The sequence below is a fragment of the Phaseolus vulgaris genome, unplaced genomic scaffold (assembly GCF_000499845.2).
Source record: "Phaseolus vulgaris cultivar G19833 unplaced genomic scaffold, P. vulgaris v2.0 scaffold_106, whole genome shotgun sequence".
Taxonomy (NCBI): domain Eukaryota; kingdom Viridiplantae; phylum Streptophyta; class Magnoliopsida; order Fabales; family Fabaceae; genus Phaseolus; species Phaseolus vulgaris.
Genome location: NW_027174141.1, coordinates 37,989 through 62,990, shown reverse-complemented (window position 1 = coordinate 62,990; position 25,002 = coordinate 37,989). Strand labels below are relative to the sequence as shown.

The 25,002-nt window shown below is 48.7% G+C and overlaps 3 protein-coding genes across 3 annotated transcripts; all 3 read left to right on the top strand.

Moving 5' to 3' along the window:
• The first annotated feature begins 14,704 nt into the window (after positions 1 to 14,704).
• Positions 14,705 to 16,264, top strand: LOC137817527 (uncharacterized). Its single transcript, XM_068620812.1, has 2 exons — positions 14,705 to 15,295; positions 15,665 to 16,264. Exons 1-2 carry the CDS (start codon positions 14,705 to 14,707, stop codon positions 16,262 to 16,264), a joined length of 1,191 nt encoding a protein of 396 aa, XP_068476913.1.
• A 6,250-nt stretch (positions 16,265 to 22,514) lies between these two features.
• Positions 22,515 to 23,369, top strand: LOC137817526 (uncharacterized). The gene has a single exon (XM_068620811.1). The coding sequence runs from the start codon at positions 22,515 to 22,517 to the stop codon at positions 23,367 to 23,369; it is 855 nt and encodes a 284-aa protein (XP_068476912.1).
• On the top strand, positions 23,369 to 23,908 carry LOC137817525 (uncharacterized). Its single transcript, XM_068620810.1, has one exon. The coding sequence runs from the start codon at positions 23,369 to 23,371 to the stop codon at positions 23,906 to 23,908; it is 540 nt and encodes a 179-aa protein (XP_068476911.1).
• The last annotated feature ends 1,094 nt before the right edge of the window (positions 23,909 to 25,002 follow it).

Genomic DNA, 25,002 nt, shown 5'->3' with positions numbered 1-25,002 from the left:
AAGAACGCGGGGGCCACGTACCAGAGGTTGATGGATCGAGTACTCGCACCAATGCTGGGAAGGAACGTGCAAGCGTACGTCGATGACATGGTCGTGACCTCGCCAGAAAAAAGCAAGCACGTTGCAGACTTGGAAGAATTGTTCACGACAATCGCCAAGTTCAGATTAAAGCTTAATCCAGAGAAATGCATTTTCGGCGTGGAGGCTGGAAAGTTTTTGGGTTTCCTCTTAACTGAAAGAGGCATAGAGGCCAACCCTGATAAGTGTGCCGCCATCTTGGCGATGAGGAGCCCAGCTATGGTGAAGGAAGTTCAACAGCTAACAGGTCGGATGGCAGCCCTGTCTCGCTTTGTGTCAGCTAGCGGAGAAAAGGGCCATCCTTATTTTCAGTGCTTGAGGCGCAATAACAAGTTTGCTTGGACGAAGGAGTGCGAGGAAGCCTTCGTCAAGCTGAAGGAATATCTGGCGAGCCCGCCGGTCTTGTGTAAACCGCTGGTGGGAACCCCTCTCAGGTTGTATTTTGCTGTAACTGAGAGGGCGGTGAGTGCGGTGCTCGCCCAGGATCAAGATCAGGCCCAGAAGCCTATTTATTTTGTGAGTAAGGTGTTGCAGGGCCCCGAAACGAGATATCAGGCCCTGGAAAAGGCTGCGCTGACTGTGGTATTTTCGGCGAGGAGGTTGCGCCACTATTTCCATAGCTTCACCATTCTGGTGATGACTGACCTGCCCATCCAGAAGGTCTTGAAGAAGCCTGACGTCGCAGGAAGGATGTTGAAGTGGGCAGTAGAATTGTCAGAGTTTGATATTAAATATGAGCCCCGAGGCCCAATCAAGGGGCAAATCTTTGTGGATTTCGTGGTCGAGCTCTCGTCTGAGGCGACACGAGTTGAAGGGGACGACTTCCGTTGGGTACTCTCGGTGGATGGATCGTCGAACCAGCAGGGTAGCGGTGCTGGAGTCATTTTGGAAGGACCCAACGGCGTGCTGATTGAACAATCTTTGAGATTTGCCTTCAAAGCCAGTAATAATCAAGCAGAATATGAGGCGCTGATCGCCGGGATTTTGCTGGCCAAAGAAATGGGAGCCAGGGTGCTAATGGCTAAGAGTGACTCGCTGCTAGTCACCGGGCAAGTAACAGGCGAGTTCCAGGCTAAAGATCCACAAATGGCGGCCTATTTGGAGTATGTGCAGGAATTGAAGAGTTCCTTTGCCTCCTTTGAAGTAGTGCATGTGCCCAGAGAGCAGAATGCCCGAGCTGACTTGCTAGCCAAGCTCGCCAGTTCAGGCAAGGGGGGTAGGCAGAGGACGGTGATTCAAGAAACTCTGAAGACGCCGAGAGCATTTGTAGCAGATCACCTGGTCCTTCAGATAAGCAAGGCGACGGAGAAAGTAGCGAGAAGTCATAAGTCCCTGACGCAAGAGACTTTGAGATCGCCGAGAATTAGAGCATGTCGAGGAGAGAAGGTGAACATGACGCAGGTCTGCGCTATCCATGAGCCAGACACCTGGATAACACAATACAAGCGATGCCTGGCAGATGGCCTTCTCCCACTGGATCCGACAGAGGCTAGAAAGGTAAAGAAAAATTCTAGCAAGTACACGTTGATTGATGGCTATCTGTACAGATTTGGGTTCACTCACCCACTCCTGGAGTGTGTACATGGCGAGAAGTGCACGAGAATCATGGCAGAGCTCCACGAAGGTATATGCGGAAGCCACGTCAGGGGTCGAGCTCTGGCCGCGAGGACTCTCCGTGCAGGGTATTACTGGCCATCGATGAGAGAAGACTGCAAGAAGTATGCCCAATGTTGCAAACAATGCCAACAGCACGCCGATTGGCACAAGGCGCCTTCCGAGGAGTTGAAGTCGATCTACAGCCCTTGGCCGTTTCATACTTGGGGAATCGACATCCTGGGACCATCCCCGCTGGCGATCAGGCAGATGAAGTACTTGGTGGTGGCGATTGAGTATTTCACCAAGTGGATCGAAGCAGAGCCAGTGGCCCAGATCACCGCACACAAGATCGAAGGCTTCGTGTGGAAGAATATTGTGTGCCGGTTTGGAGTGCCCAAGCGCCTGGTGTCGGACAATGGGACTCGGTTTGCAAGCCACTTGTTGAAGAAGCTGTGCGAAGGGGTGGGAATTCAACAAGTGTTTGCATCCGTCGAGCACCCTCAAACGAATGGCCAGGTGGAGTCAGCTAATCGGGTGTTGTTGAGAGGTTTGAAGAGAAGACTAGAGAAAGCCAAAGGAAGCTGGGCTGAGGAGGTACCCCGTATAGTCTGGGCGTACCACACCACCGAGCAGTCAGGAACCCATGAGACCCCGTTCAGCTTGGTCTATGGGTGTGATGCAATGATTCCAGTAGAGATCCAGGAGAGCTCGCCGAGATTCCAGAATTTTGTAGAGGAAGACTCGAATGAAGAGAGAAGGCTGAACCTGGATCTACTGGATGAGGTCAGGGAAGAGGCGAGATTAAAGGCTGAAGCGGTGAAGAGAAGGATTGAACGAAGATACAACTCGAAGGTGATGCCAAGACAGTTTAGAGAAGGCGACCTGGTGATGAGGAAAGCCCACCAGTACAAGATGGAGAATAAACTGTCGCCCAAGTGGACAGGGCCGTTCAGAATAACCGAGGCGCTCGGGAACGGCGCCTACCGCTTAGAGACATTGGAAGGAGGGGCGATTCCTCGCACTTGGAACGCCACGCACGTGAAGTTGTATTACAGTTAAGAAGCCTTGTAAGTAAAGACAAACACGAAGTTATATTACAATGTTTCTGTTAAAACAGTTGAAGGGGGCACTCTTTTTTCCCTAAGGAGGGTTTTTAATGAGGCCACCCAATAAAGAGAAGTTTTCGAAGTACAAGTTGTTTTAGATTGCATGCCTGTTGTTTTCAGAAAGTTTTGAAGAAAGACCTTGTCACTTGTATGTGGCTCAAGGCAAGTTAAAGATATATTGCATGCTTTCTAAAGAGTTTTAAGTCCTCATCGTCTTTCGGCGATCGGAGGCACCAGTTAAAGTTTTAAGTCCTCATCGTCTTTCGGCGATTGGAGGCACAAGTTAAAGTTAAAGTCCTCATCGTCTTTCGGCGATCGGAGGCACCAGCTAAAAGACCTCAACGCCCTCGCGCGTCCTGAGGCGAGTTAAAGACCTCCTCGCCGTCGAGCGAGTGCAGGCGAGAAAGAGCGAAAAGTCCTCAGTGTTTCTGGGGGCGAGGAGATGTAACCCCTGGGGCAATGTAGAGGCACCAGTGAAAAGTCCTCAGTGTTTCTGGGGGCGAGAAGATGTAACCCCCGCGGCAATGTAGAGGCAAGTAAAAGACCTTCTCGCCTATGAGCGAGTTCAGGCAAGTAAAAGACCTTCTCGCCTATGAGCGAGTTCAGGCAAGATAAAATCCTTCTCGTCTCAAACGAGTTCAGGTACGGTGTTAAGGGTGGACGAAGTTTGGAGGATGGCTAAGGTAAGTTCGAAGAGAACGCCTAGCCACCCGGCCTTTTGTTCTGAAGTTCAGGAAGGTAGAGAAGGATCTGAAAGGCGCCTCTACCCCCAGATAAAAGAACAATGGCCAAGGCATGAAGCCAGAAAGAAGCTAATATCGCCAAGAGTCTTTGGCGACCAGGAAAAGTTCAAGCAGTGGCGAGAAAGTTAAAGACCCGTTCTGATGAAGCAGATCGGGTGAAGAAATGTTTTAAGCCAGTGGTTGAGTTGAAATTCGTTGCTTGAAGAGTGATTTTACGCTAAGGTTAATTGCCTTAAGATTACGAGTTGTTAAAGTGATTATTATTCGAAGCTGAAATGGTTCGAAACAGTTAAGTACGAGATCGTGCCTACGAAATTACTAAGTTATTTTTCTGAAGTAAAATTGCGCAAGGGAAGAGGAAGCAGGCAAGGAAGTTACAGAAAGAAATACAAAGGCAATTTCATTAAAGTAAATATCAGTTTGGGGTGCGTAAAAGGAAAAAGAAGAAAGTTCATTACAATTGCATACAAAGAAAAAGCATAAAGGTGGCGGATGAGGGGAAATTGATTAGTCTTCGACGGGAACCACCTTCCCATCCACCACCTCGTTGTTTAAGGACACCATGCTGAGATCCAGATCGGGGAACAAGCATGCAAACTGTTCCCGTGCAGCCGCGAATCCAGCAGCCAGAATTTGGGCAGAACTCATGTTAAGATCTTCGATCTGTTTCTGGAGTCCTTCAGTTTGTTCCTTCAGCCCCTTATTCTGCTGCTCCAGCTCTTCAACTTGCTTCTTGAGTTTTTCGTTGATCTCTTGAGCTTGGAGAAGGTCTTCAGCAACTTTCTTGGATTCTGCTTGCACTTGGCCCAGTTCAGCAGTGATCTTCCCCTTCTCTTTGTTGGCCTCAACAAGCTCAGCCATGGCGTCATCCCTCGCCTTCTCCACCTTGCCAAGGAAGATCTCCCGGTCGGCTGACCTTTGTTCCAGTTTCTTCACCTTGGCGGCGTCAGTTTTTATGAGAGCCTCCAGGTCAGCCACCTTGACGCGATAAGGAACAATCTTGCTCTCTAGTTCGATCTTTTCTTGAGCCAGTTGCTGCACCTTATGGCGGAGTTCAGTGGCCTCCTTGCGCGCCAACCGGAGCTCGGTGCTCATCGCATCTTCTACTCGGGAGTGTTCAATCTCCGCGAGTGTCAGATTGAAGGACAACTTCTCCACCTCAACCCTCATGGTGCTGTTCTCGGTTCTAAGGTTGAAGAGGTCGTCCTGGAGCTTCCTGGTGGAGCTCTGCACAGCTCTAGTAATGATGGCGGGGATGTCTTCTGCTATCGTCTTCAGCTTGGCAGATAAAGGCTCCCACATCCTCGTGACCTCGAGAGGGAGGTTTGCTGCTTGTAGAGGCGCTGGGTGGGCCTGTTGTTGGTTTTCGTCGCCACCTTCTTTAGTTGGCTCTTCAGTAGGCACTTCTGGGCGTGGTGGCGACGTCGGGGATTCGGTAATCAAGATTGGAGAAGTATGGGCAACCTCATCCCCGATTGGAGCAATGTCTGCAGCTGAGGTATTTGAAGGAGGACCCCCTCCAGCTGATACATACGGTGTGGAGGCGCTCGGGGGGTCCTCCAAGAAATTGGCTTCAGCGGCCTCAACCGCGGGTGGTGCAGTTGCCAATGGAATGGCTTGGACTGGCGAAGCAGGAGCTTGTGGGGGTGGCGATGATGGAGGTGGAGTAGGCGTAGATGGCGGCGTTGATGTGGGAAGAGGGGGTGGTGCAGATGGTGAAGAAGGTGCCACCCTCTTCCTCTTCGTAACAAGACCATCTTCAGTGGCCTCGTCGTCCTCTTCTTCCTCCTCGTGGATCACCTGGGGGGCTTTCCTCTTGGGCCTTTTGAGGACAAGTTTCTTGCGTTGGGCGGCGGGTTGGACGTCGGAAGGAGCTGGGCCCTTGGGTGGCGATCGGCCCTGTGCGGCGGCGATCTCCACCACCGAATTTGGCACTGTTTGGGAACTCGTTGCCAACCCGTGGAGTCGGGCAAGCGTCCTTAATTCCGCAAGCTTGCCCTGGCCCAACATATTATCTGCATAGAGCCAAAATGCATGGGTTAGTTCAGAGAGAAGATAAATGCATAAGGCAGTATGCAACGGCAAAGCAGATAAAGAGTGCAGAAAAATAAAACCAAAGTCTTGCGCACAACGCACAAGACGCCCAGAAACAGTTAACAGAAGTAAGTATTAAAACAAGAACTTAAGCTTTCTAACCTATTCGAATTTCGAGTTGGTCCTCGAAGAATTCGAAGCAGATCAGGGTGGTGGTGAGGAAGGTGATGTTGGCATCCGCCACACTCTTCCAAAAGAAGCAGAGATCTCTGTCCAATGCGCCCATGCTATCAGGACTTCTAGGTCTCCTGAAGCAGCTCTTGGACTCTTTGCTCCCCTTGTTTACCCAGTACAAGGGGAAGCCGTCGAGTAGGGAAGTGTCCTTGTCGTTGGGGCGCACTTGGACGAACTTTCCCTTCCAGACTTTATAGGATTGCTGGAAGATGGAAAGGATTGATCTCCCAGCGATCCCATTCAAGCTTACCCACAGGCGGTCTCCTGGGTGCTTGGCTTCGAAGAGAAACAAAAATACATCTACAGATGCTGGCAACCCCAGATGGTCGCACATCACTTGGAACGCCCGCACAAACGCCCAGCTGTTGGGATAGAGCTGGGCGGCGGCGATGTTGAGCTCGGTTAGAAGCTCCCTCTCAAAGCGGGTGAAGGGAAATCTGAGTTTCACCTTCTTGAATAGAGTTGGGTAGACAAAGCAGAAGGGCCCATCGTTGCTCGGCTTGTCGTCGGCGCAAACTGGCAGATCGGAGGGGCAAGGTAGCACTGTCATCTTCTCATCGTGCTCCTTGTGGAATGATTGATGAAGTTCATCCCCCTTCGTCAACCGTAGAACTGCTCCAGCAGTGTTCACAAAAGACGTTTCCCTCAACAGGGTCGAGTTGGCCCAGGGATACAGTTTTTTGAAGTCTGGTGGGGGGACGGAGGCTCCTCCGGTGACAGGTGGAGTAGCCTGGGCCAGGTTGGGGCGGGAAGGTGCAGGCCTCTCAGCCTGAGAAGATGAAGCGCCACGTACTCGCGGTGGGTCGTGTGCTTGTGAAGAGGGGTTTCGTGATGAAGGAGGAGGATTTGGGGTGATCTTTGTGCGAGTCATTGTTGCAGCTGCAAAGGAAGAAGAAAAGGAAAAATGATCAGGGGTCACAGAGGCTGACTCGATCATGGAAGAAAGGTGAAAAACGAACTAACGTAGGTTCGTTGTGACGTTGACAAAGCCCTAAGTTACGCAGAAGGAGAAATGGAAAAAGCAACCCACAACGTATGCACCAGACAGTTACAGGATGATGCGAATCGGTTAAAATGCAGGAAAAACCAGCAGAAGAAGGAAAGAAAGTACCTTTTTATGATCAGAAAGGCGATGAAGGATGCTGGTGATTCAGAATGATGAAGAGCGCTGAGAGCTTTTTTGCAAAAGAAGGTTGGAGCGTTCGCGAATACGAAAAAAAGTGATGGAACAGTGGAGTGAAAATGGGTTTAAGGGTTTTTTGAAATGGGTTTGGGAAGCGCAAACGGTAACTGAAGGTAACCGTTGATGAAGCCACGTGTCGAGCGATGGGTGAGGGGTTTGGTGGAGCGTCAGAGAAGCAGAAAGTACAACCGCTTGGAATTCTGCGTCAGTGCCACGTAGGTCGGTGGTGACGTGACTCCTTCAGTCTTTTCGCTGGACAAGTCTTCGCTTAAGACTGGGGGGCTTGTGTACTGTCCTGGTAGTCGGAAGTGATGACGTGGCACCAAGCTACAGTGTAGGCGTGTTGACAAGGCGCCAGGTTGGCAGAAGAGGAGGAAGTCGGGGGGCTCGTGAAGTCGCCAGTTATTAAGTTGGCGTGTTCCGATCTCCAGCATACCACGCGATCGCCCGGTAGAAGGTGAAGTCGCCAGATGTAAACCAGGCGACCAAGCGATTGGAGATGGCCAGAGCAAGCACATCGCCAGAGATAAAGGTGGTGCAGATTATGAAGGCGGCCGGGGAGACCACAGGGAAGGTGTACGAGAGCACCCTAACTCGCCTATTCCAGTAAAGATCGCGCTCCCAAGTTAGCTATGCACTGGGCAGTACCATGCATAAATAACTGTACCGCCCTGGTGGTCGGGTGTGATGACGTGGCACCCTGCTACAGTGTAGGCGTGTTGACAAGGCGCCAGGTTGGCAGATAGGAAGGAAGTCGGGAGGCACGTGTAGTCGTCGATTGTTAAGTTGGCGTGTTCCGACTTCCAGCTTACCAGAATAGGCGATCGCCAGGTTGAAGATGGAGTCGCCAGATGTAGACCCAGGCGACCAAGCAGTCGGAAATCGCCAGAACAAGCACATCGCCGAAGATGGGGGAGAAGCAGATTATGAAGGCGGCCGGCGAGACCACAGGGAAGGTGTATGAAGGCCCTAACTCGCCAGTTTCAGTAGAGATCGCACTCCTAAGTTAGCTATGCACTGGGCAGTACCATGCATAAGTAACTTAGCCAAAATGAGAGTAGAAGCAGCGCCAAGTCAGGGAGCCTCCAGATGATGGCACGTGTACAGTCGGATGCGAGCCACGTGTCCAAATCTGTAACTGCCAGGAGAGAGAAAGCCACCAGGTATATAAGAGTTCTTAACAGACTTTCTGAGGTACGCACGTTCAGTTCATACACTTTACGCTTGCGAGTGATAGAGCTGATTGTGAGAGAGGATTTGCACGGTTCTCGTTCTTAGTATTTGGTGATACCGTCACTGACTTGAGCGTCGGAGTGCGATCGGCCGCAGCGGCGCCATATCGTTTCTTTGCAGGTTCTTGAAGCAGATCCCGGAGAGGAACGAAGGTGAGAAGCGGCGCGCACGTCGATCCTTTGACGAGGCATTCTCCAGCGTTCCGGTCAACAGGCAGGATCAATAACTTAGCCAAAAAGGGAGTCAGAAGCAGCGCCCAAGTCAAGGAGGCTCCAGATGATGGCACGTGTACGACTGGATGCGAGCCACGTGTCCCAGGTCTGTAACTGCCAGGAGAGAGAAAGTAACCAGGTATATAAGAGTTCTCAACGAACTTTCTGAGGTACGCACGTTCAGATTATACTCTTTACGCTTGCGAGTTCTAGAGCTAACCGTGAGAGAGAACATTGCACGGTTCCTTGAGATTTATTGAGTGTTCTTGCTCTTAGTATTTGGTGGTTCGGTCACTGACTTGGGCGTTGGAGTGCGATCGGCCGCAGCGGCGCCGCTCTGTTCTTTTGCAGGTTCTTGAGGTAGATCTTGAAGAAGGACGGAGGTTTGAAGCGGTGCACATGTCGATCCTTTGACGAGGCAGGTTCCAGCGTTCTGGTCAACAGGCAGGATCAAATATAAACACAAAATTAAAACAAATCAAAATAATTAAAATATTCACAATATTTAGGAAACTATACTCAACAAATCAAACTTGTTCCCGGTAACGGCGCCAAAAACTTGATGACTTTGTATAGCAAGTGCACCGCGTTTGTCAGAAGTAATAATTGTCCCTAAGGACAGATATCGATCCCACAAGGAACAGTGAATTATCGAGTACAATAATCGTTAAATATAAAACAGAACAATTAAAAGAGTTTTGAATTAATTGTGTTGGGACTGATCAATAAAAAAACAAACATAGAATTAGTTGTTTGAATTAGAAAAATAAGGATTAGTTTCATCTCTCTCACTCTCAAGTATTTTGATTAGCCTGTCAATATTAAGTTCTTTGATTGAAATTGATGCCCGTATAAAAATCATTTTTATAGATTCCTCGCATATAAAATCTTTAAGAATGTCCCATAACTATCGATCCCTCGCATAATTATAAGAACAACTTAGAACGAAGCTCAGACGTTTAATAGCAATTAACATTTCAAGTCTATTCCTAGCACTCAAATATGTTAAGTATTGTTGTTTAGGTCTTGTACCGTCCCGTACCCGGGCGTTGACTAAGTCAAGGTCAAAGTCAACACGAGGGGTCAAAGTCAACACAAGGCGTTGCCTAGGTGAAGAGACGCTAAGTGCCAGCGTCGTCAAGAAGAGGCGTCGCCAAGGCAAGGCGTCGCCAAGGCAAGGCGTCGCCTAGGTGAAGGCGTCGCCCAACCAGGGCGTCGCCAGATCAAACATTACCAAAGCAAGGCAATCACAGTGTGGTTCCCCGATACCCATGGGCAGGAAAGACCATGGAGGGAGCGACGCCATGGGAAGGCCTCAGGTCCCGATAACCCGGGGCAGTGATAAAGAGAAGGAAAAGGTGGCTTCAAGGCCATAGCGATAGCACCAGCGTAGGGCAGCCTGACTCGTGAAGTACCCCTGCCGCCCCAGAGACGCCTTTGGGAGAGATACGACTCAAGAGGAAGGTCACGCCCAGGGTACGAGAGGAAGGCAGATATGCTCTCAAAGTAAGTGACTAGATGATTGGGGGCATGAGTTGGCACCCAAGAAGTCACCCCTTGCGCAGTAGCACTCCCAGGCAGGAGGACTCACACGTAGAAACGTCCCCAGCTGGGCAGAAACGCCCCCAGATGGGGTCATGGTGTCGTAAGGTCCTCCACGTGTACGACAGCCAGGTCAGAATAGAAACACCCTTTAGTCAGGTGCCAGGTAATTAAGTCATTCAATACAGTTTCCGTTTCGAGCGTTCAGGTACTATAATGGCTCCCAAGCATTTCAACGTCTTAAATGCGCTCCGTTTTCTAATTAAACGCTTTAATGAGCACGTTACGTTTGTGATTAAAAGCGCTTTAAGGCGCTTTAAATGCTTGGGTAGTTTAAATAGCGCAGAGAATGTTGGGAACGGGGTTGGAACTTTTGGTAAATTTTCCAGAGACACTCTAGTTGCTTGCTCGAGCCTTGAGGTTACGGACAAGGGACTAGGGAGAGACGGTTTGCCAGAACGAGAATATACACACACTACACAGTTCTTTTTACCACCTTCAGAGTGCAATACGCGGTGCTCAGATACGGAGGTGCCCAGTTTTGGTGTTTCTTGCTGGCTGACTTGAGCCTCGGAGTGCAAACGGCCGCTAGGGCGCCCTTTTGTCCTCTTTTTGCAGGAATCCACAGGTAACCCGTGGGAAGGAGTCCCTAGCTGACGGTTGAGGTCGCGCACGAAGACGTCCCGGTCAACCGGACGGAACAGGTCTGAACCCTAAAAATACCTTCCGGTCATATTTAAGATTCTCAATTTGTCACAAAAAATTAAAAGTAAAACAACAATACCAATAATCAATCAAGAACTGAATATTAATATATAAGATATCACCTCAATACATAAGACTTTGAGCAGATTACTCCCAATCCCAAAGGGTAGAATTAGCCACGCATACTTCTAGCACCTTCCATTCTCCCAATTGGGTTACAATTCACTCTATGGTGTTTTCCTCTCAAATTATTCTCCTTTATTCCAAATCTTCAATCTTCCCTAGAAATCTTCAATTAACACCAAATTTGGGAATAAAATGCTCTTATTCAAATAAAGCTCATAAAAATGTAAAAAGGTATAAATTCATAAATTAGAGATTATTTTATATGTAAATTAGCAATAAATCCTCATAAGTGCCTATATTTTAATATGAAATATTACTGAAATTAGACACTTATTAGCTAGTTGACTTAATCGTCGGAGTGTAAACGGCCGCGAGGGCGCCCCTTTGTTCTCTCTGTTTCAGGTACTCACGGCAGTGAAGGGTGGAGATTTGGAGCAAAGACGAGGGAGTCCTTGATACGCGAGTCTTAGCTACGCACAAAGCACAATCCAGTCAGCCGGCGGGAACATTTTGCGCCCACCGTGGGGCCCGATCTAAAATATCAGTCCCACCGCAAGTGTTCAGTTTCCAGTTGCAGTTTTCGACTCAGTTTCTTCGAGATTTTACAAGGAGCAACCGTTCGTTGGGAAATTGGTGTATTTTCACTTATTGCCTCAGTTCCAGTTTGTTGTTTGATCGTGTTCGTTTTAGTTTGAGTTCCCAATGTTTCTTTATCCCCTGGAGTTGCACGACAGCTAGAAGAAGTTCCAAAAACCGCAGATGATGAGGTCCACGAGGCAAGGTTCGACGCGCGCTGAGAGTGAAGAGATGACCATGCAGCAAGTCATGGGCATGATGCAGTCGCGTGCACAACCCGCCAGGGTCAACGAGGTCACGACAGGGAGAAAGAACCAAGACAGGAAGCGCCCATACGAGGCAAGGAGGCCTCAGGCAAGGGGGGCAGCAGAGGGGGACAGGCAGGTGAGGAACAGAAATAGGCCGTTAAGGCACAATTTCGTGATGGAGTTGAAGGATCTTATTGTTGTGCCCAACATAGCTGACAGGTTGAGGCCACCAGTGAAGTCTGACAAGGTGTTGGGGCCTCGTAAAGACTCATGGTGCGAGTTCCACGAGGCGTTTGGGCACCATATGAACAACTGCTTGGCGCTGGGCCATCAGCTTGATGAGCTCGTGAAGAATGGCTTTCTCAAGGATCATCTTGCTGGGCCTGCCACGACCACAGCCCTAGCGGTGCCAGAGGAGGATCAAGCGCATGAAATGCCAATCCATGGAGAAGTACACACCATCTCTGGTGGCTTTTATGGAGGAGGACCCACTGCCTCTCAGTGCAAGAGGTATCTGAGGTCAGTAAACTCAGTTGCTGAGGAGGGTTCAGATGATCAATGGGAATCAGACCTTGTGTTCACAAGGGCTGACCTACGAGATGTTGTCCCACATGACAATGACCCCGTGGTCATTTCGGTTGTCACAGCTGGGAGAAAGGTGCACAGGGTTCTCGTCGACCAGGGCAGTTCTGCAGATGTCATGTTTTGGTCGACGTTCAATAAGTTGCAGTTGTCCCCTAACTTGCTGAGGCCCTACACTGGATGATTGTACGGGTTTACAGGGGACCAAGTTGAGGTGCGTGGCTACCTGGAGCTGAGGACGACGTTCACTGATGGAACGACGTCGCGTACCGAAAGCATTAGGTATCTAGTCGTGAATGCCAATTCAGCCTACAACATCTTGTTGGGAAGACCAGCGCTGAATAGGCTAAGAGCAGTGGCCTCCACGCGCCACATGAAGATGAAGCTTCCAGATCTTAATGGCAAGGTAATTGTGATCAAATCTGATCAAGAGGAGGCCCGAAAATGCTATGAAAATAGCTTGAAGACAAAGAGAGGCGTGTTCATGGTACTTGAACGATCGCCCGTTTCGGATACGCCAATAGGGGTAGAGCCCTTGGAAGAGGCTACGCCCGCGGAGTCGACGCCTATTGAGGCCTCACACACGGAGGCGACGTCCAAGGAAGATGCGCCCTTAGAAGAAGCACACGGAGAGGCCTCACCCATGGAAGAAGCGTCAGAGGAGGCGACGCCCGAAGCACCCGATAGGGCGACTCCTATAGAAGAAGATCGCATAAATGAATCTCGTGCAGAGAGCGTGCGAGATAGGCGACCCCAACCAGTCGACAACGTGGTAGAGAGGCAGATTGATGGCAAGATATTCAAGCTGGGGCGTTTGTTGAGCCAAGAAGAACAAGACGAAGTGGCAGCAGTGATCTCGCGCCAGTTAGATGCATTCGCCTGGACCGCCTCAGACATGCAGGCATCGACCCAGATTTTTTGTGCCACCACCTTACCATGGACGCCAAGGTTCGCCTTGTACGACAGAGAAGGAGGAAGTTCAACGAAGAAAGGTGCCACGTCGTGAAGGAAGAAACACAGAAATTGCTAAGTGTTGGACACATCAGGGAGATACAATACCCTAAGTGGCTGGCCAACATTGTCTTGGTGAAGAAGGCGAACGGAAAGTGGAGAATGTGCATCGACTTCACGGACTTAAACAAGGCGTGCCCTAAGGATTCGTACCCCTTACCTAGCATCGACGCATTGGTGGATAGCGCCTCAGGGTGCAAGATGTTGAGTTTCTTAGACGCATTTTCGGGGTACAATCAGATAAAAATGCATCCAAGGGACGAGAGCAAAACGGCGTTCATGACGGAGACGTGCAGTTACTGTTACAAGGTGATGCCGTTTGGACTGAAGAACGCAGGCGCCTCCTACCAGAGACTAATGGACAAGGTCCTTGCGCTAATGCTGGGAAGAAACGTGCACACCTATGTGTGATGACATGGTGGTGACCTCTCAGGATAGAGGGCGACACCCCCATGACCTGGAGGAGCTGTTCGCCACCATATCCAAGTACAACCTCAAGTTAAACCCGGAAAAATGCGTTTTTGGCGTCGAGGCGGGGAAGTTCTTAGGATTTATGCTCACTGAGAGGGGGATAGAAGCGAACCCTGATAAGTGCGTAACTATCATTACCATGAGGAGCCCAACGTTAGTGAAAGAAGTGCAGCAGCTGACTGGGCGGATGGCAGCTTTGTCAAGGTTCGTATCTGCTGGAGGTGAGAAGGGCCACCCCTACTTTCAGTGCCTCAAGAGGAATAGCCGTTTTGCATGGACAGATGAGTGTGAAGCAGCATTCTTCAAGTTGAAGGAGTACTTGGCGACGCCACCTGTACTTTGCAAGCCACGGGCAGGCGCCCCCCTTCGTTTGTACTTCGTTGTGACTGAGTGGGCTATCAGTTCTATGCTGGTCCAGGAGCAGGATCAAGTGCAAAGGCCTATCTACTTTGTAAGCAAGGCTTTGCAAGGCCCAGAGTCGAGGTACCAGTCGTTGGAAAAGGCAGCATTGGCAGTTGTGTTCTCGGCCAAGAGGCTCCGCCACTATTTTCACAGCTTCACAGTGGTGGTGATGACGAACCTCCCCATTCAGAAAGTACTTCAGAAGCCAGATGTAGCTGGAAGGATGGTTCGCTGGGCGGTGGAGCTGTCAGAGTTTGATATCCTGTACGAACCCAGGGGATCCATCAAAGGACAAGTCTACGCCGATTTCGTCGCAGAGCTCTCACCAGGAGGAGGCCCTCAAGAGGTGGAGTTAGGATCACAGTGGATGCTCTCAGTGGATGGGTCCTCCAATCAATAGGGGAGTGGCGTGGGAATAATCTTGGAGGGGCCTAACGGAGTGTTGATCAAACAAGCCTTACGCTTCGCCTTCAAAGCAAGCAATAACTAAGCTGAGTACGAGGTGCTGATTGCTGGAATGCTCTTGGCCAAGGAAATGGGCGCATAGAGCCTCTTGGCAAAAAGTAATTTATAGTTGGTCACAGGGCAGGTGACTGGGGAGTATCAGGCAAAGGACCCGCAAATGGCAGCATATCTAAGGTATGTCCAAGTGTTGAAGGGAGCTTTCGCTACGTTTGAGCTGGTGCATGTCCCTAGAGAGCAAAATGCCAGAGATGACCTGCTCGCCAAGTTGGACAGCTCAGGCAAGGGGGGAAGGCAGAGGACAGTCATCCAAGAGACGCTCAAAACGCCGCAAAAGTTTGTGGCAGACAACAGGGTGGACGTTCTTCACATTAGCGCAACAAGAGGAAAGCCAAGGAGCCATCGCTCTTTGATTCAAGATACGGCGAGGACACCCCGCATCAACACCTATGCGGCCTCGCCCGAAGGAGAGAAGTGTGTACAAGTATGTGCCTTGGAGGAAGGTGACACGTGGATGACGCCTTATAGGCGATACATTGCAGATGGAATTCTCCAAGCAGAGCCTGGAGAGGGAAAGAGGATAAAGAAGAACTCTGCAAGGTACACTCTCATTGATGGTGTGCTATTTAGGCATGGGTTCACGCACCCAATTCTGACATGTGTGAGTGGCGACAAGTGTACGAGGATCATGTTAGAGCTTCACGAGGGGATTTGCGGAAGCCACGTGGGGGGAAGATCATTAGCTTCCAAGGTGATTCGTGCAGGGTTTTATTGGCCATCAGTGAGGGAAGATTGTATAAGATACGCCCAGCGATGCAAGCAGTGCCAGATGCATGCAGACTGGTATAAGGCGCCTCCAGAGGAACTGAGATCGATTTACAGCCCATGGCCCTTCCACACATGGGGAATCGATATTCTGGGGCCTTTCCCTCTGGCGATAAGGCAGATGAAGTATTTGATAGTCGCCATCGAGTACTTCACGAAGTGGATAGAGGCAGAACCAGTGGCACAGATCACTGCGCACAAGGTACAACACTTTGTTTGAAAGAACATTGTGTGTCGTTTCGGGGTGCCAAGGCGTCTCATATCGGATAATGACACTCAGTTTGCGAGCCAACAGTTGGGGAAGCTGTGTGCAGAGGTAGGGATCAAGCAAGTGTTTGCATCAGTCGAACACCCCCAGACGAATGGGCAGGTAGAGTCAGCAAATAGAGTTTTATTGAGGGGGCTGAAGCGAAGACTAGAGAAAGCCAAGGGGGCGTGGGTAGAAGAAGTGCCAAGGATTGTGTGGGCTTACCACACCACGCCTCAATCTTCCACCATGGAGACGCCTTTCAGCCTAGTATACGGGTCAGACGCCATGATCCCGGTAGAGATCCACAAGAGTTCTCCACGTTTCCTAAGCTTTGTGGCAGAAGAATCCAACTCAGAAAGAAAGGTGAATCTAGACCTATTAGACGAGGCCAGAGAAGAAGCGAGGATAAAGGCTGAAGCTGTGGAAAGGAGAGTGGAACATCAGTATAGCTCTAAGGTAAAGCTGCGGCAGTTCCAAGTAGCTGACTTGGTCATGCGGAAGGCTCATCCTTATGAGTTGGAGAAGAGGTTGTCCCCCAAGTGGACCAGACCTTTCAGAATAACCGAAGCCAAGGGAAATGGTTCGTACAAGTTAGAGACTCTAGAGGGGGGCCCATCCCACGCAGTTGGAATGCGGCCAATTTAAAATTTTATTTCAGTTGAAGAATTATGAAGTAGACAGTTGTAAAGGGGACACTCTTTTTCCCTCTCGGGGGTTTTTTAATGAGATCACCCAAGTAAAAAAGAAGTTCAAGAAAACTTTGTCTCAGCTTTTCCATCTCACCCAATGTAATAGCAAAGATTAAGAAACAAAAAAACAAAGGATCAAGGCGTCGCCAGGCGTAGGCGTCGCCAGGATGAGGCGTCACCAAGCGTGGGCATCGCCAGATAAGGGAGCGTGCGTGAAAAGGAAAGCTAGTAACGTGAGCACATGCCCATGCGTAGACGTCAAGTCAAAAGGTACACTCAGTATAAGTTAAAATTCGGGCATCTAGTCCCTGAGTAGGGGTTAAGGGATTCCTCCGGGACGCCCCCTCCTCAGGTAGGAATAGCTAGCCTCGGTGTCTGATGTTTAGACACCTCGGAAGGAAGTGGCGGGGGGCGTTTCCTTCGAGCGTGGGCACCAGACAGTAAGAAGTTCGGAGCAGTGGAGAACCAGGTCACTTGGTGTACATAGACGCACTGAGGAGAAGCGCCATCCTTTGGGAAACCTTCTCCTTAGGCGTAATCACCAAAATCCCTGGTCATCTTAGTGTTTAGACACACCAGGGACGATACGACGATGTTTCCCACACGCCTCTCCCTGGGCGTGGGCACCAAGAACACTGATCGCCTTGGTGTTTTCAGACACCCTGGGGACGAAACGACATTACCCCCGGGTGGGCCTCTCCTCAGGCGTGGGCACCAAGCGCAGAGATAAGGGCGAAGTTGCCTAGGTGTTTAGACACCTCGTGGACGATACGGCGCTGCTATAATAGGCCTCTCCACGGGCGTGGGCACCAGAAGCGTGACTTTGTCCCAAGTGTTTAGACACGCTGAGGACGATACGACCTCGCGTTCAGCAGGTCTCTCCTCAAGCGTGGACACCCAATACAGATAAGATAAGCCCTCCTCGCCTTCGAGCGATGTCGAGGCCATAAAAGAGACGAGACCCTTTCTCATCCTAAGTGATGACAAAGCTAGCAATACCTTTGGCAATAAGCGCCTTGGGATTCAAGAAAGCAAAGAGCAAGTTGAAACTTTTGCAAGTTGTAGAGGCAAAAGCAGATCGAAGAGTAATAAGAAGAAGAGTGATGATGATGGAGATCACATAGGAGAGGCTTTTATAAATGAAGGAAGAGGTTATTCACCCACATATTTGAAGTTCTTCCTTCTAGTCTTCTCAAAATTAAAAGAAGACATAAAATAAAGAGAGGATCAAGCCTAAAGCCAAAGAAGTCTACAAGCTTCCAAGAATGGGCTTCAATTAAATATCTCTCTTTATAGTTTCTGATCCTGCCGGTTGACATAGCGCAAGAGCGTTGCCTCGTCACGGTCTTCCTCACCAGCTTGGCTCCACGTGCCCTCCAAGTCCGCACCACAGATAGCCTTTCTGAGAACCTGAAAAACACACGGTGGCGCCTCTACGGCCGGTGGCGCTCCGACGCTCAAGTCAGCGACAAGAACACCCAAAAAACTGAGAGAAATATATGCTCTGTAGGACCGTACTGAAAAGCACACAACCCTAGCAGAATGAGCCGTAATGGAAACGTACCTCTACAAATTCTGTTAAGGTTACCTTTATAGCTAGGTTTCTTCTCTCTCCAGGCCGTTATGCTTTTGGACGCGTGGCTCGCATCCAGCCCTGCACGTGTCGCCATCTGGGCTGGGATAGCAGGTAACACCCAGCCCTACACGTGTCATCATCTAGGTTGGAGTAACTGGTAACATCCAACCCTACACGCGTCGTCATCTGGACTGGGGCAACTTGAACGCTATTCATGTGTAGTAACCAGTCCCGCGGATAAGTCTTCTATTCGAGGGGCGAGCTAGCGCGCGACATGCTCTAGAACACCACCTGACAAGGCGAGTATCGGGTGCAGCAAAGTGCACCATCTCTGTGATATCGCTTATCCTAATGGCACCCTCCCTACCACTGTGCCATGCATGTTCTGGCTGAGGAAACATCGCCATCAACGAATGTCCACTATGGGAATCCCGTCGCTGATAGGCGAGCTGTCCCCTCAACCCAAACACCCTTCACGCCCCATGCTGGCGCAACAATCACCTCACTGGAGTTGTACACTTGAACTTACACCTCTGGCCTTCATCTGCCTCAATCTGAGCTTGTTGGGAGATCTGGCGACGTGCTTCCTGCGGCGATGTCAAGCTACATGATCGCCAATCGCCAAATACGTCGATGACAAGCCAACCCGGCGACAACCGGCCATGTTCATCGTAGAACGCCAGTTCCAAGAACTGGCGACCACGCTCATCTCTGAACCATCCATCTTTTCTAGCCTAAGTGTTCCACTGAGCACGCCCCACCCGGGCACGTGCAAGACACGTCATCACACCCGATGACCTGGTCGGTACAGTTTCTTTTGTATAAATTTGTAAATAATATAGAATAGTGTTTAGGTAGGTGCTAAAAGGGAAACCTAAAGAAACCTCTTTTTGTAAAGCATCTTTAGGCTTTAGTTTAGAATTTTCTAGAAGGTGACTCTTCATAAGTCACTATATGCGTTAGCTTAAGAGACTCTTGGGTAGCTTGTGGTACAAGCTCTGTAAAGCTCATGACCGGCCCTTGCTCCTATAAAAGGAGGGCTTGGGTCCTTCTAAATTCAGAATTGGAATTTGTAGTATCAAAACTCTCCCAAATTGGTGATTGAGTGTAGTGAGAACTTGCCTTCTCCTCTTCCTAGTCTCGTCTTGAGAGCCTTGGTTCCCTCAAGTGGCGACAATTCACACTTATCTTGGAGCTTTCACACTTCAAGTGGCGTGTTCATCAACCAAGAACTACAACCACATAAGTCTTCTTTCTTCTCCATCTATTTCTTCCATTTCCGTGCTCATATGAACTCCTAAACATGTCTTAGGTTCCTTTCTTGCAATTTTATTCGGTGCTTTAGCTTTAAATCATGTTTTGTTCGGTTCATCTTCTCCTTTGCTGGATTTAATCAGTTCTTCTTCATTTTCCATTGATTTGTTTGGTGCATTTCAATTGTTATGCAATTTAATCGGTTCATTTACATTCTTACATCTTTTAATCGGTTCAATTGACAAGAAATGGGACTTCCATGTGAGTTTTGGTGTTTGGCGCAAGTTTTGGTGAGTTCTTGAAACATAGAACATTGATCCATTTCTATAAAAGTGCCTCTTCATTCTCCAACTCAAGCTAATTCCATAAAATGTCAAAGAATCATCTATATCTTGCTATTGGAATCATATCATGTGGTATCATGAGTTTAGGTTTCTTTTTGTTTGTGTTTTGAGTTGTTTGTAGGCTCTTTAATTCAAGAACTTTCAATTCTTGTTGTTTCATTTATGTTTTTAGGGTATTTTTGAGTTTTATTGCTGTTTTTCTTTTGCTATTACATTGTGTTTGTGTCATTTTAATTTTTGAATCCATACAAGTTTTGTCATAGTCATGTTTTTCCAAGAATGTTATCAATTCTTTGTAGTCCTTTTGTTGTAATTTTTTGTTTCTTGATTTTGTGTTAAGAACAGTTTTCTGTGTTTGATTCTTGATCCTTTGATGCATTTTCTTTTTAGTATTGAGTTCATACTTTTATTTTAGACCTATACAAGTTCTTACACATCATTTCCATTATGTCTTTGCTAGTTCTTAATTCTGTTTTTCATTCCTGTTAAGATTCCTCTGTTTTCCTGCAAATGTGCTGACTGTTTCGCCTTATTGCAATTGATTTACTTTCTGTAAATTTCTGAAATTATGGATTTGTGTTCGTCAAAGTGTTATAAAAAAGTAGAAAAAAGAAGTACTTCAAAATTCAAAGTACAAAAAAAATGATAAATAAAAAACAAACAGTGTGTAATTCTGCTGAAAAAAATACGGTAATCTGGCAGTGATTTTAGAAAATTTATCTCAATTAATTGGCTTACTTTTTTTGGGTAATTCCAGTGCCATTGTTGAGCTAAGATCTTGAATTTTATGTGGTTACAATTTCATTATCCAGTTCGCTTTATATCATTCTAGATAAATCGGTAAACATCAAGCATAGTTTGCACAAAAATATTTTCCAGTGGTTCTGTTTTTGTTTTCTTCATCTAGTCTAGTGCTTTTCTCTAGGTCTCTTTTGTGTGCCTTCTTTTTCATTGAGTATCTTATTTTCTTGCTTGTCTTTTCTTCATTACTCTTTGAATTTGTCATACATCTTGTATTCCTTTTGTTATAGCCTTTTATTGTTTACACCTTTTCTTGTTTGTCTTTCATTATTCTTTGGTTTTGTGGTGTTTAGCTTTGAATTTGTCATACATCTTTCATTTGAGGTTACTAAAGGCCTCAAGATCAGATTGGTAAAGGGGAGTATTCTTTCTTTGGAGTGCTTTGAGTGACTCTTCCCTTCAGCATTCTGCTCTAATTGCTTGTTGCTAACCTTGTTTTCTTAACATTGTTTGTTCTTGTGTTTGCTGTTTTTCTTTTCTAATGGATACTGTACCGACCAGGTCATCGAGTGTGATGACGTGGCTTGCACGTGACTATGTCGGGCGTGCTAAGCGGAGCACGTGGGCAAGAGAAAGATGGATGGTTCAGAGGTGAGCATAGTCGCCGGTTCATGGAGCTGGCGTTCTGCGATGAACATGGTCGGTTGTCACCGGGTTTATCTGTCATCGACGTGTTTGGCGATTGGCAACCAGGTAGCTTGACATCGCCGCAGGAAGCACGTCGCCGGATTTCCCGACAAGCTCAGTTGAAGCTGATGAAGGCTCAGAAGTGTAAGTTCAAGTGTACAACTCCAGTGAGGCGATTGTCGCGCCAGCTACTAGTGCAGAAATGTAAAACAAATGCGGCTATTTTACATTTACAAATGTAAGTTCTATGACCGCATTTGATCAGCACGCATTCGTAAATCGGGCATTTACAAATGCGGTCATAGGACCGCATTCATAAATCACATTTACAAATGCGGTTACTTAAAATAACCACATTTGTATATTATTCTGAATGAGGGATGAGGGTTAGGGGTTTAGGATTTACGAATGCGGTCTTGGTAAGAACCGCATTCTTAAATCACATTTACAAATGCGGTCTTGGTAAATGACCGCATTTGTAAATAGTTTTTTTTTTAAAGTGCAGTTTGTATTGTGCAGAAACCATATAATTTAATAACCTGCATAATGATCAAACCCAGCCAGACAAATAGAGAAATATAGTAATCAATTGAAATCATCAAAATGTACATTTACAAGTAATTAAATTACATATTGTACCGTCCCGTCCCCGGGCGTTTACCAAAAGTCAAAGTCAATGCAAAGTAAGACGTAGATCGCCAAGGTAAGACATCGCCCTAAAATTGGATGGAGGCGCTGTGGGACCCTCCGCACAGAGTAAGCGATCGGGTCAAAGGGGCACGTGACAAGGCCCACGTGCTCATTAAAGACCTCCAAAGAAAGGCTGCATGCATGACACGTGGTCGATTAGGGCACCCACGAAGCATGATGGCACGAAAGATACGACGCTCAAGTTAGAATCCAAGCGGCCACAAGGTTAATCATTGCACTCCAAATAAGGAAAGTCCATGTGCCAGATACGCTCAGATCCTAGGAATAGCGGCGCAAGGGCCTTCTCCAAGGAACCCTAGATAAGAGTAGCAGCGGAAAGGTAAGCCCTAGTTTTCACCTATATAAAGGACACGAAGAGCCCTAGTAAGGTATGCTACACAGTTTTTACATGCTTTAACCTAGTTCTCATAAAGTTACGCAGAACACTAAACCCTAGTTGTTCTTGACGGCACACCCACTGTGAGCACAAGGCAATTAGGGCAACACAGCTTTAGTCACATAGTTTCAGTCACTGAGATCATCATACAGTTTTCAGTCACATTGGTGTTTCTCACTAGCTGACTTGATCGTCGGAGTGCAAACGGCCGCGAGGGCGCCCCTTTGTTCTTCTTTTTTCAGGTACTCATAGACAAGACAGAACGAAGGTGCCCTAGCTCGCGAGGACAAGCCACGCATAAAGATGACCCAGGTCAACCGGCCGGAACATCTGGCGCCCACCGTGAGGCCGATATAAACATCGGTTCCACCACACAAGCTTTCAGTTCTAATTCTCGAAACCCAGATAGGTTGAAAGGATCTCCAGAAAAGCCATGACCACCCGACCAGCGCGCGCCAGGAGTGAAGAGATGACCCTACAACAACTCATGGGTATGGTGCAAGGGCTGCAGGACGCGATGGCAGCCTCAAAAGTGGAGCAGGAGCGCATGCAGGCAGATCTGGCAGCCTCTCAAGTAAGAAACAACGAGCTCCACCGCACCAATGAGGAGTTACGCCGCGGATCGCGTAATAGAGACGAGCCTGAAGCCGCATCCCCACCCAGGGAATTCACAACACCATTTTCACAGGCAATTCTGGAGACAGCGATCCCCAATACGTTCACGGGACCCAAAGCAACCTTCACGGGGGTGGAGGATCTTGAGGCACACCTCACGGTGTTCCACACACAGATGTTGCTGGTAGGCGGTTCAGACGCTGTGAGGTGCAAGCTTTTCATGAGCACCTTGACGGGGATAGCTATGGATTGGTTCATCAGCCTCCCAGAGGGCCACGTCACGTCCTTCGCCCAACTTTCACAACTATTCAGAGAGCAGTATCTAGCCAACAGAACTCCCGCCCCAGTCTCATATGATCTTTTCGACGTCAAGCAGTTCCAAGGCGAAACCCTAATGGAGTACATAAGCCGTTTTGGGGCCCAAGTGGTGAAAGTAGGAACCACGGAGGAACCCATGATCGTGTATGCATTCAGGAAGGGGGTACGTCCCAGATCTTTTAGTAAAACGCTTAACTGCAGCCGCCCCAAAACTTTCGCTGAAATAAGGCCACAAGCGGTAGAACACATTTCCTCCGAAGGAGAGGCGTATGAGAAGTTCACGACCGCTGCACCCACGCGGCCCAAGGCACAGATACGTACACAACCTGTTAGGGTTCACCAGACAGGAAACGCGCCTATGAGCCAAGAAAGACCCAACCTAAGGGTCAAGCAGGGGAAAAAAGAGAAGGAAACAGGCCACCAAGGCACAACTTCGTGATGGAACTCAAAGATTTCATTGCAGTACCCAACATAGTTGACAGATTGAGGCCACCGGCGAAGTCTGACAGGCTTCTGGGACCCCACAAAGAATCATGGTGCCAATTCCACGAGGCGTTCGGGCATCATATCAACAATTGTTTAGCACTGGGTCACCAGTTGGATGAACTCGTAAAGAATGGCTTCCTGAAGGACTACTTGGTGGAGAAGCAGACAGGACAATCGTCAGTTGCGCAACCGGCGAGTGGCGAGGCACAACAGCACGAGGTGCCCGTCCACGGCGAGGTCCACACCATAGCGGGTGGATTCTCGGGCGGTGGGTGCACCGCATCACAACGCAAGAAGTATGCTAGGTTCGTAATGTCAGTAGAGGCTTTTGAGGATCATTCACCCGACGTGGACATCACGTTCACCAAAGAAGATCTCAGGGACGTTGTGCCCCACGACAACGACCCCATCGTAATCTCGCTCGTTACGGCGGGAAGGATAGTGCATCAAGCACTGGTGGATCAAGGGAGCTCGACAGATGTGATGTTCTGACCAACTTTCGAGAAGTTACAGTTGTCCCCAGACCATCTGAGGCCGTATGGGGTTGCCTATATGGCTTTGTTGGCGACCAAGTGGAGGTCAGGGGGTACATTGAATTAAGAACGACATTCACAGATGGGACGGTGTCGCGAACAGAGAAGATTAGGTATCTGGTCGTGAATGCCCCCTCAGCATACAACATCCTGTTAGGAAGGCCAACGCTCAACAGAATAGGAGTTGTGCCCTCCACCAGGCATATGAAGGTCAAACTACCTTCGATGGAGGGGGTGGTTATCACCATCCGCTCTGATCAAAAGGAGGCGAAGAAGTGCTATAAAACAGCCTCAGAAATAGGCGATCGGTGTGCCATGTAAGCACGACGCCACCCCCTGGTGCAGGTCCCGGCCAGGAGGACCGGCGAATAGGCGCAACATTTAAAGTAATCGCTGAGGAGGACGCGGCGATGCCAGATGTGGCGAGCATCGCAGAGATAGAAGAAGAAAACGACAACCCGGAGACCGTCAGGGAGTTAGGGATCGCAAGGGCGGTCATCGCCAACGAAAAGAGGCCTCCGCCGGCCAAAGATTGGCTCGAGAAGGAGATCGGCGGAAAGCCATTCAAAATGGGAAAAACCCTAGATGACGAAACGCGGGACCAGATCGCCAAGGTAATAAGTAGACATCTGGATGAGTTTGCGTGGTCTGCCTCAAATATACCGGGGATTGATCCCGACCTCTTGTCCCATCGTCTAGCAATGGACCCCCAAGTCAAGCCAGTCCGTCAAAGAAGGAGGAAGTTCAATGAAGAAAGAAGGCAGGCGATTAGGGAGGAAACACAGAAACTCCTATCCGCAGGTCACATCAAATAAGTGCAGTATCCGGAATGGCTTGCTAACGTTGTGTTGGTAAAAAAGAGCAACAGGAGATGGCGAATGTGCGTCGATTTCAAAGATCTGAACAAGGCGTGCCCAAACGATTCCTACCCTTTGCCCAGCATAGATGCCCTGGTGGACAATGCAGTAGGGTGCAAACTGTTAAGTTTCCTGGATGCCTTCTCGGGGTACAACCAGATAAAAATGCACCCCATGGATGAGGAAAAGACTGCCT

What these genes read in the sequence shown, in the direction of transcription:
- LOC137817525 (XM_068620810.1), top strand. Translation starts at nt 23,369, where the DNA reads ATGGAACTCAAAGATTTCATTGCAGTACCCAACATAGTTGACAGATTG.
- LOC137817527 (XM_068620812.1), top strand. Translation starts at nt 14,705, where the DNA reads ATGGCAGCATATCTAAGGTATGTCCAAGTGTTGAAGGGAGCTTTCGCT. An exon ending in GAAGATCATTAGCTTCCAAG is followed by an intron (nt 15,296 to 15,664) that starts GTGATTCGTGCA and finishes GCGAGCCAACAG; the next exon opens with TTGGGGAAGCTGTGTGCAGA.
- LOC137817526 (XM_068620811.1), top strand. Translation starts at nt 22,515, where the DNA reads ATGGCAGCCTCAAAAGTGGAGCAGGAGCGCATGCAGGCAGATCTGGCA.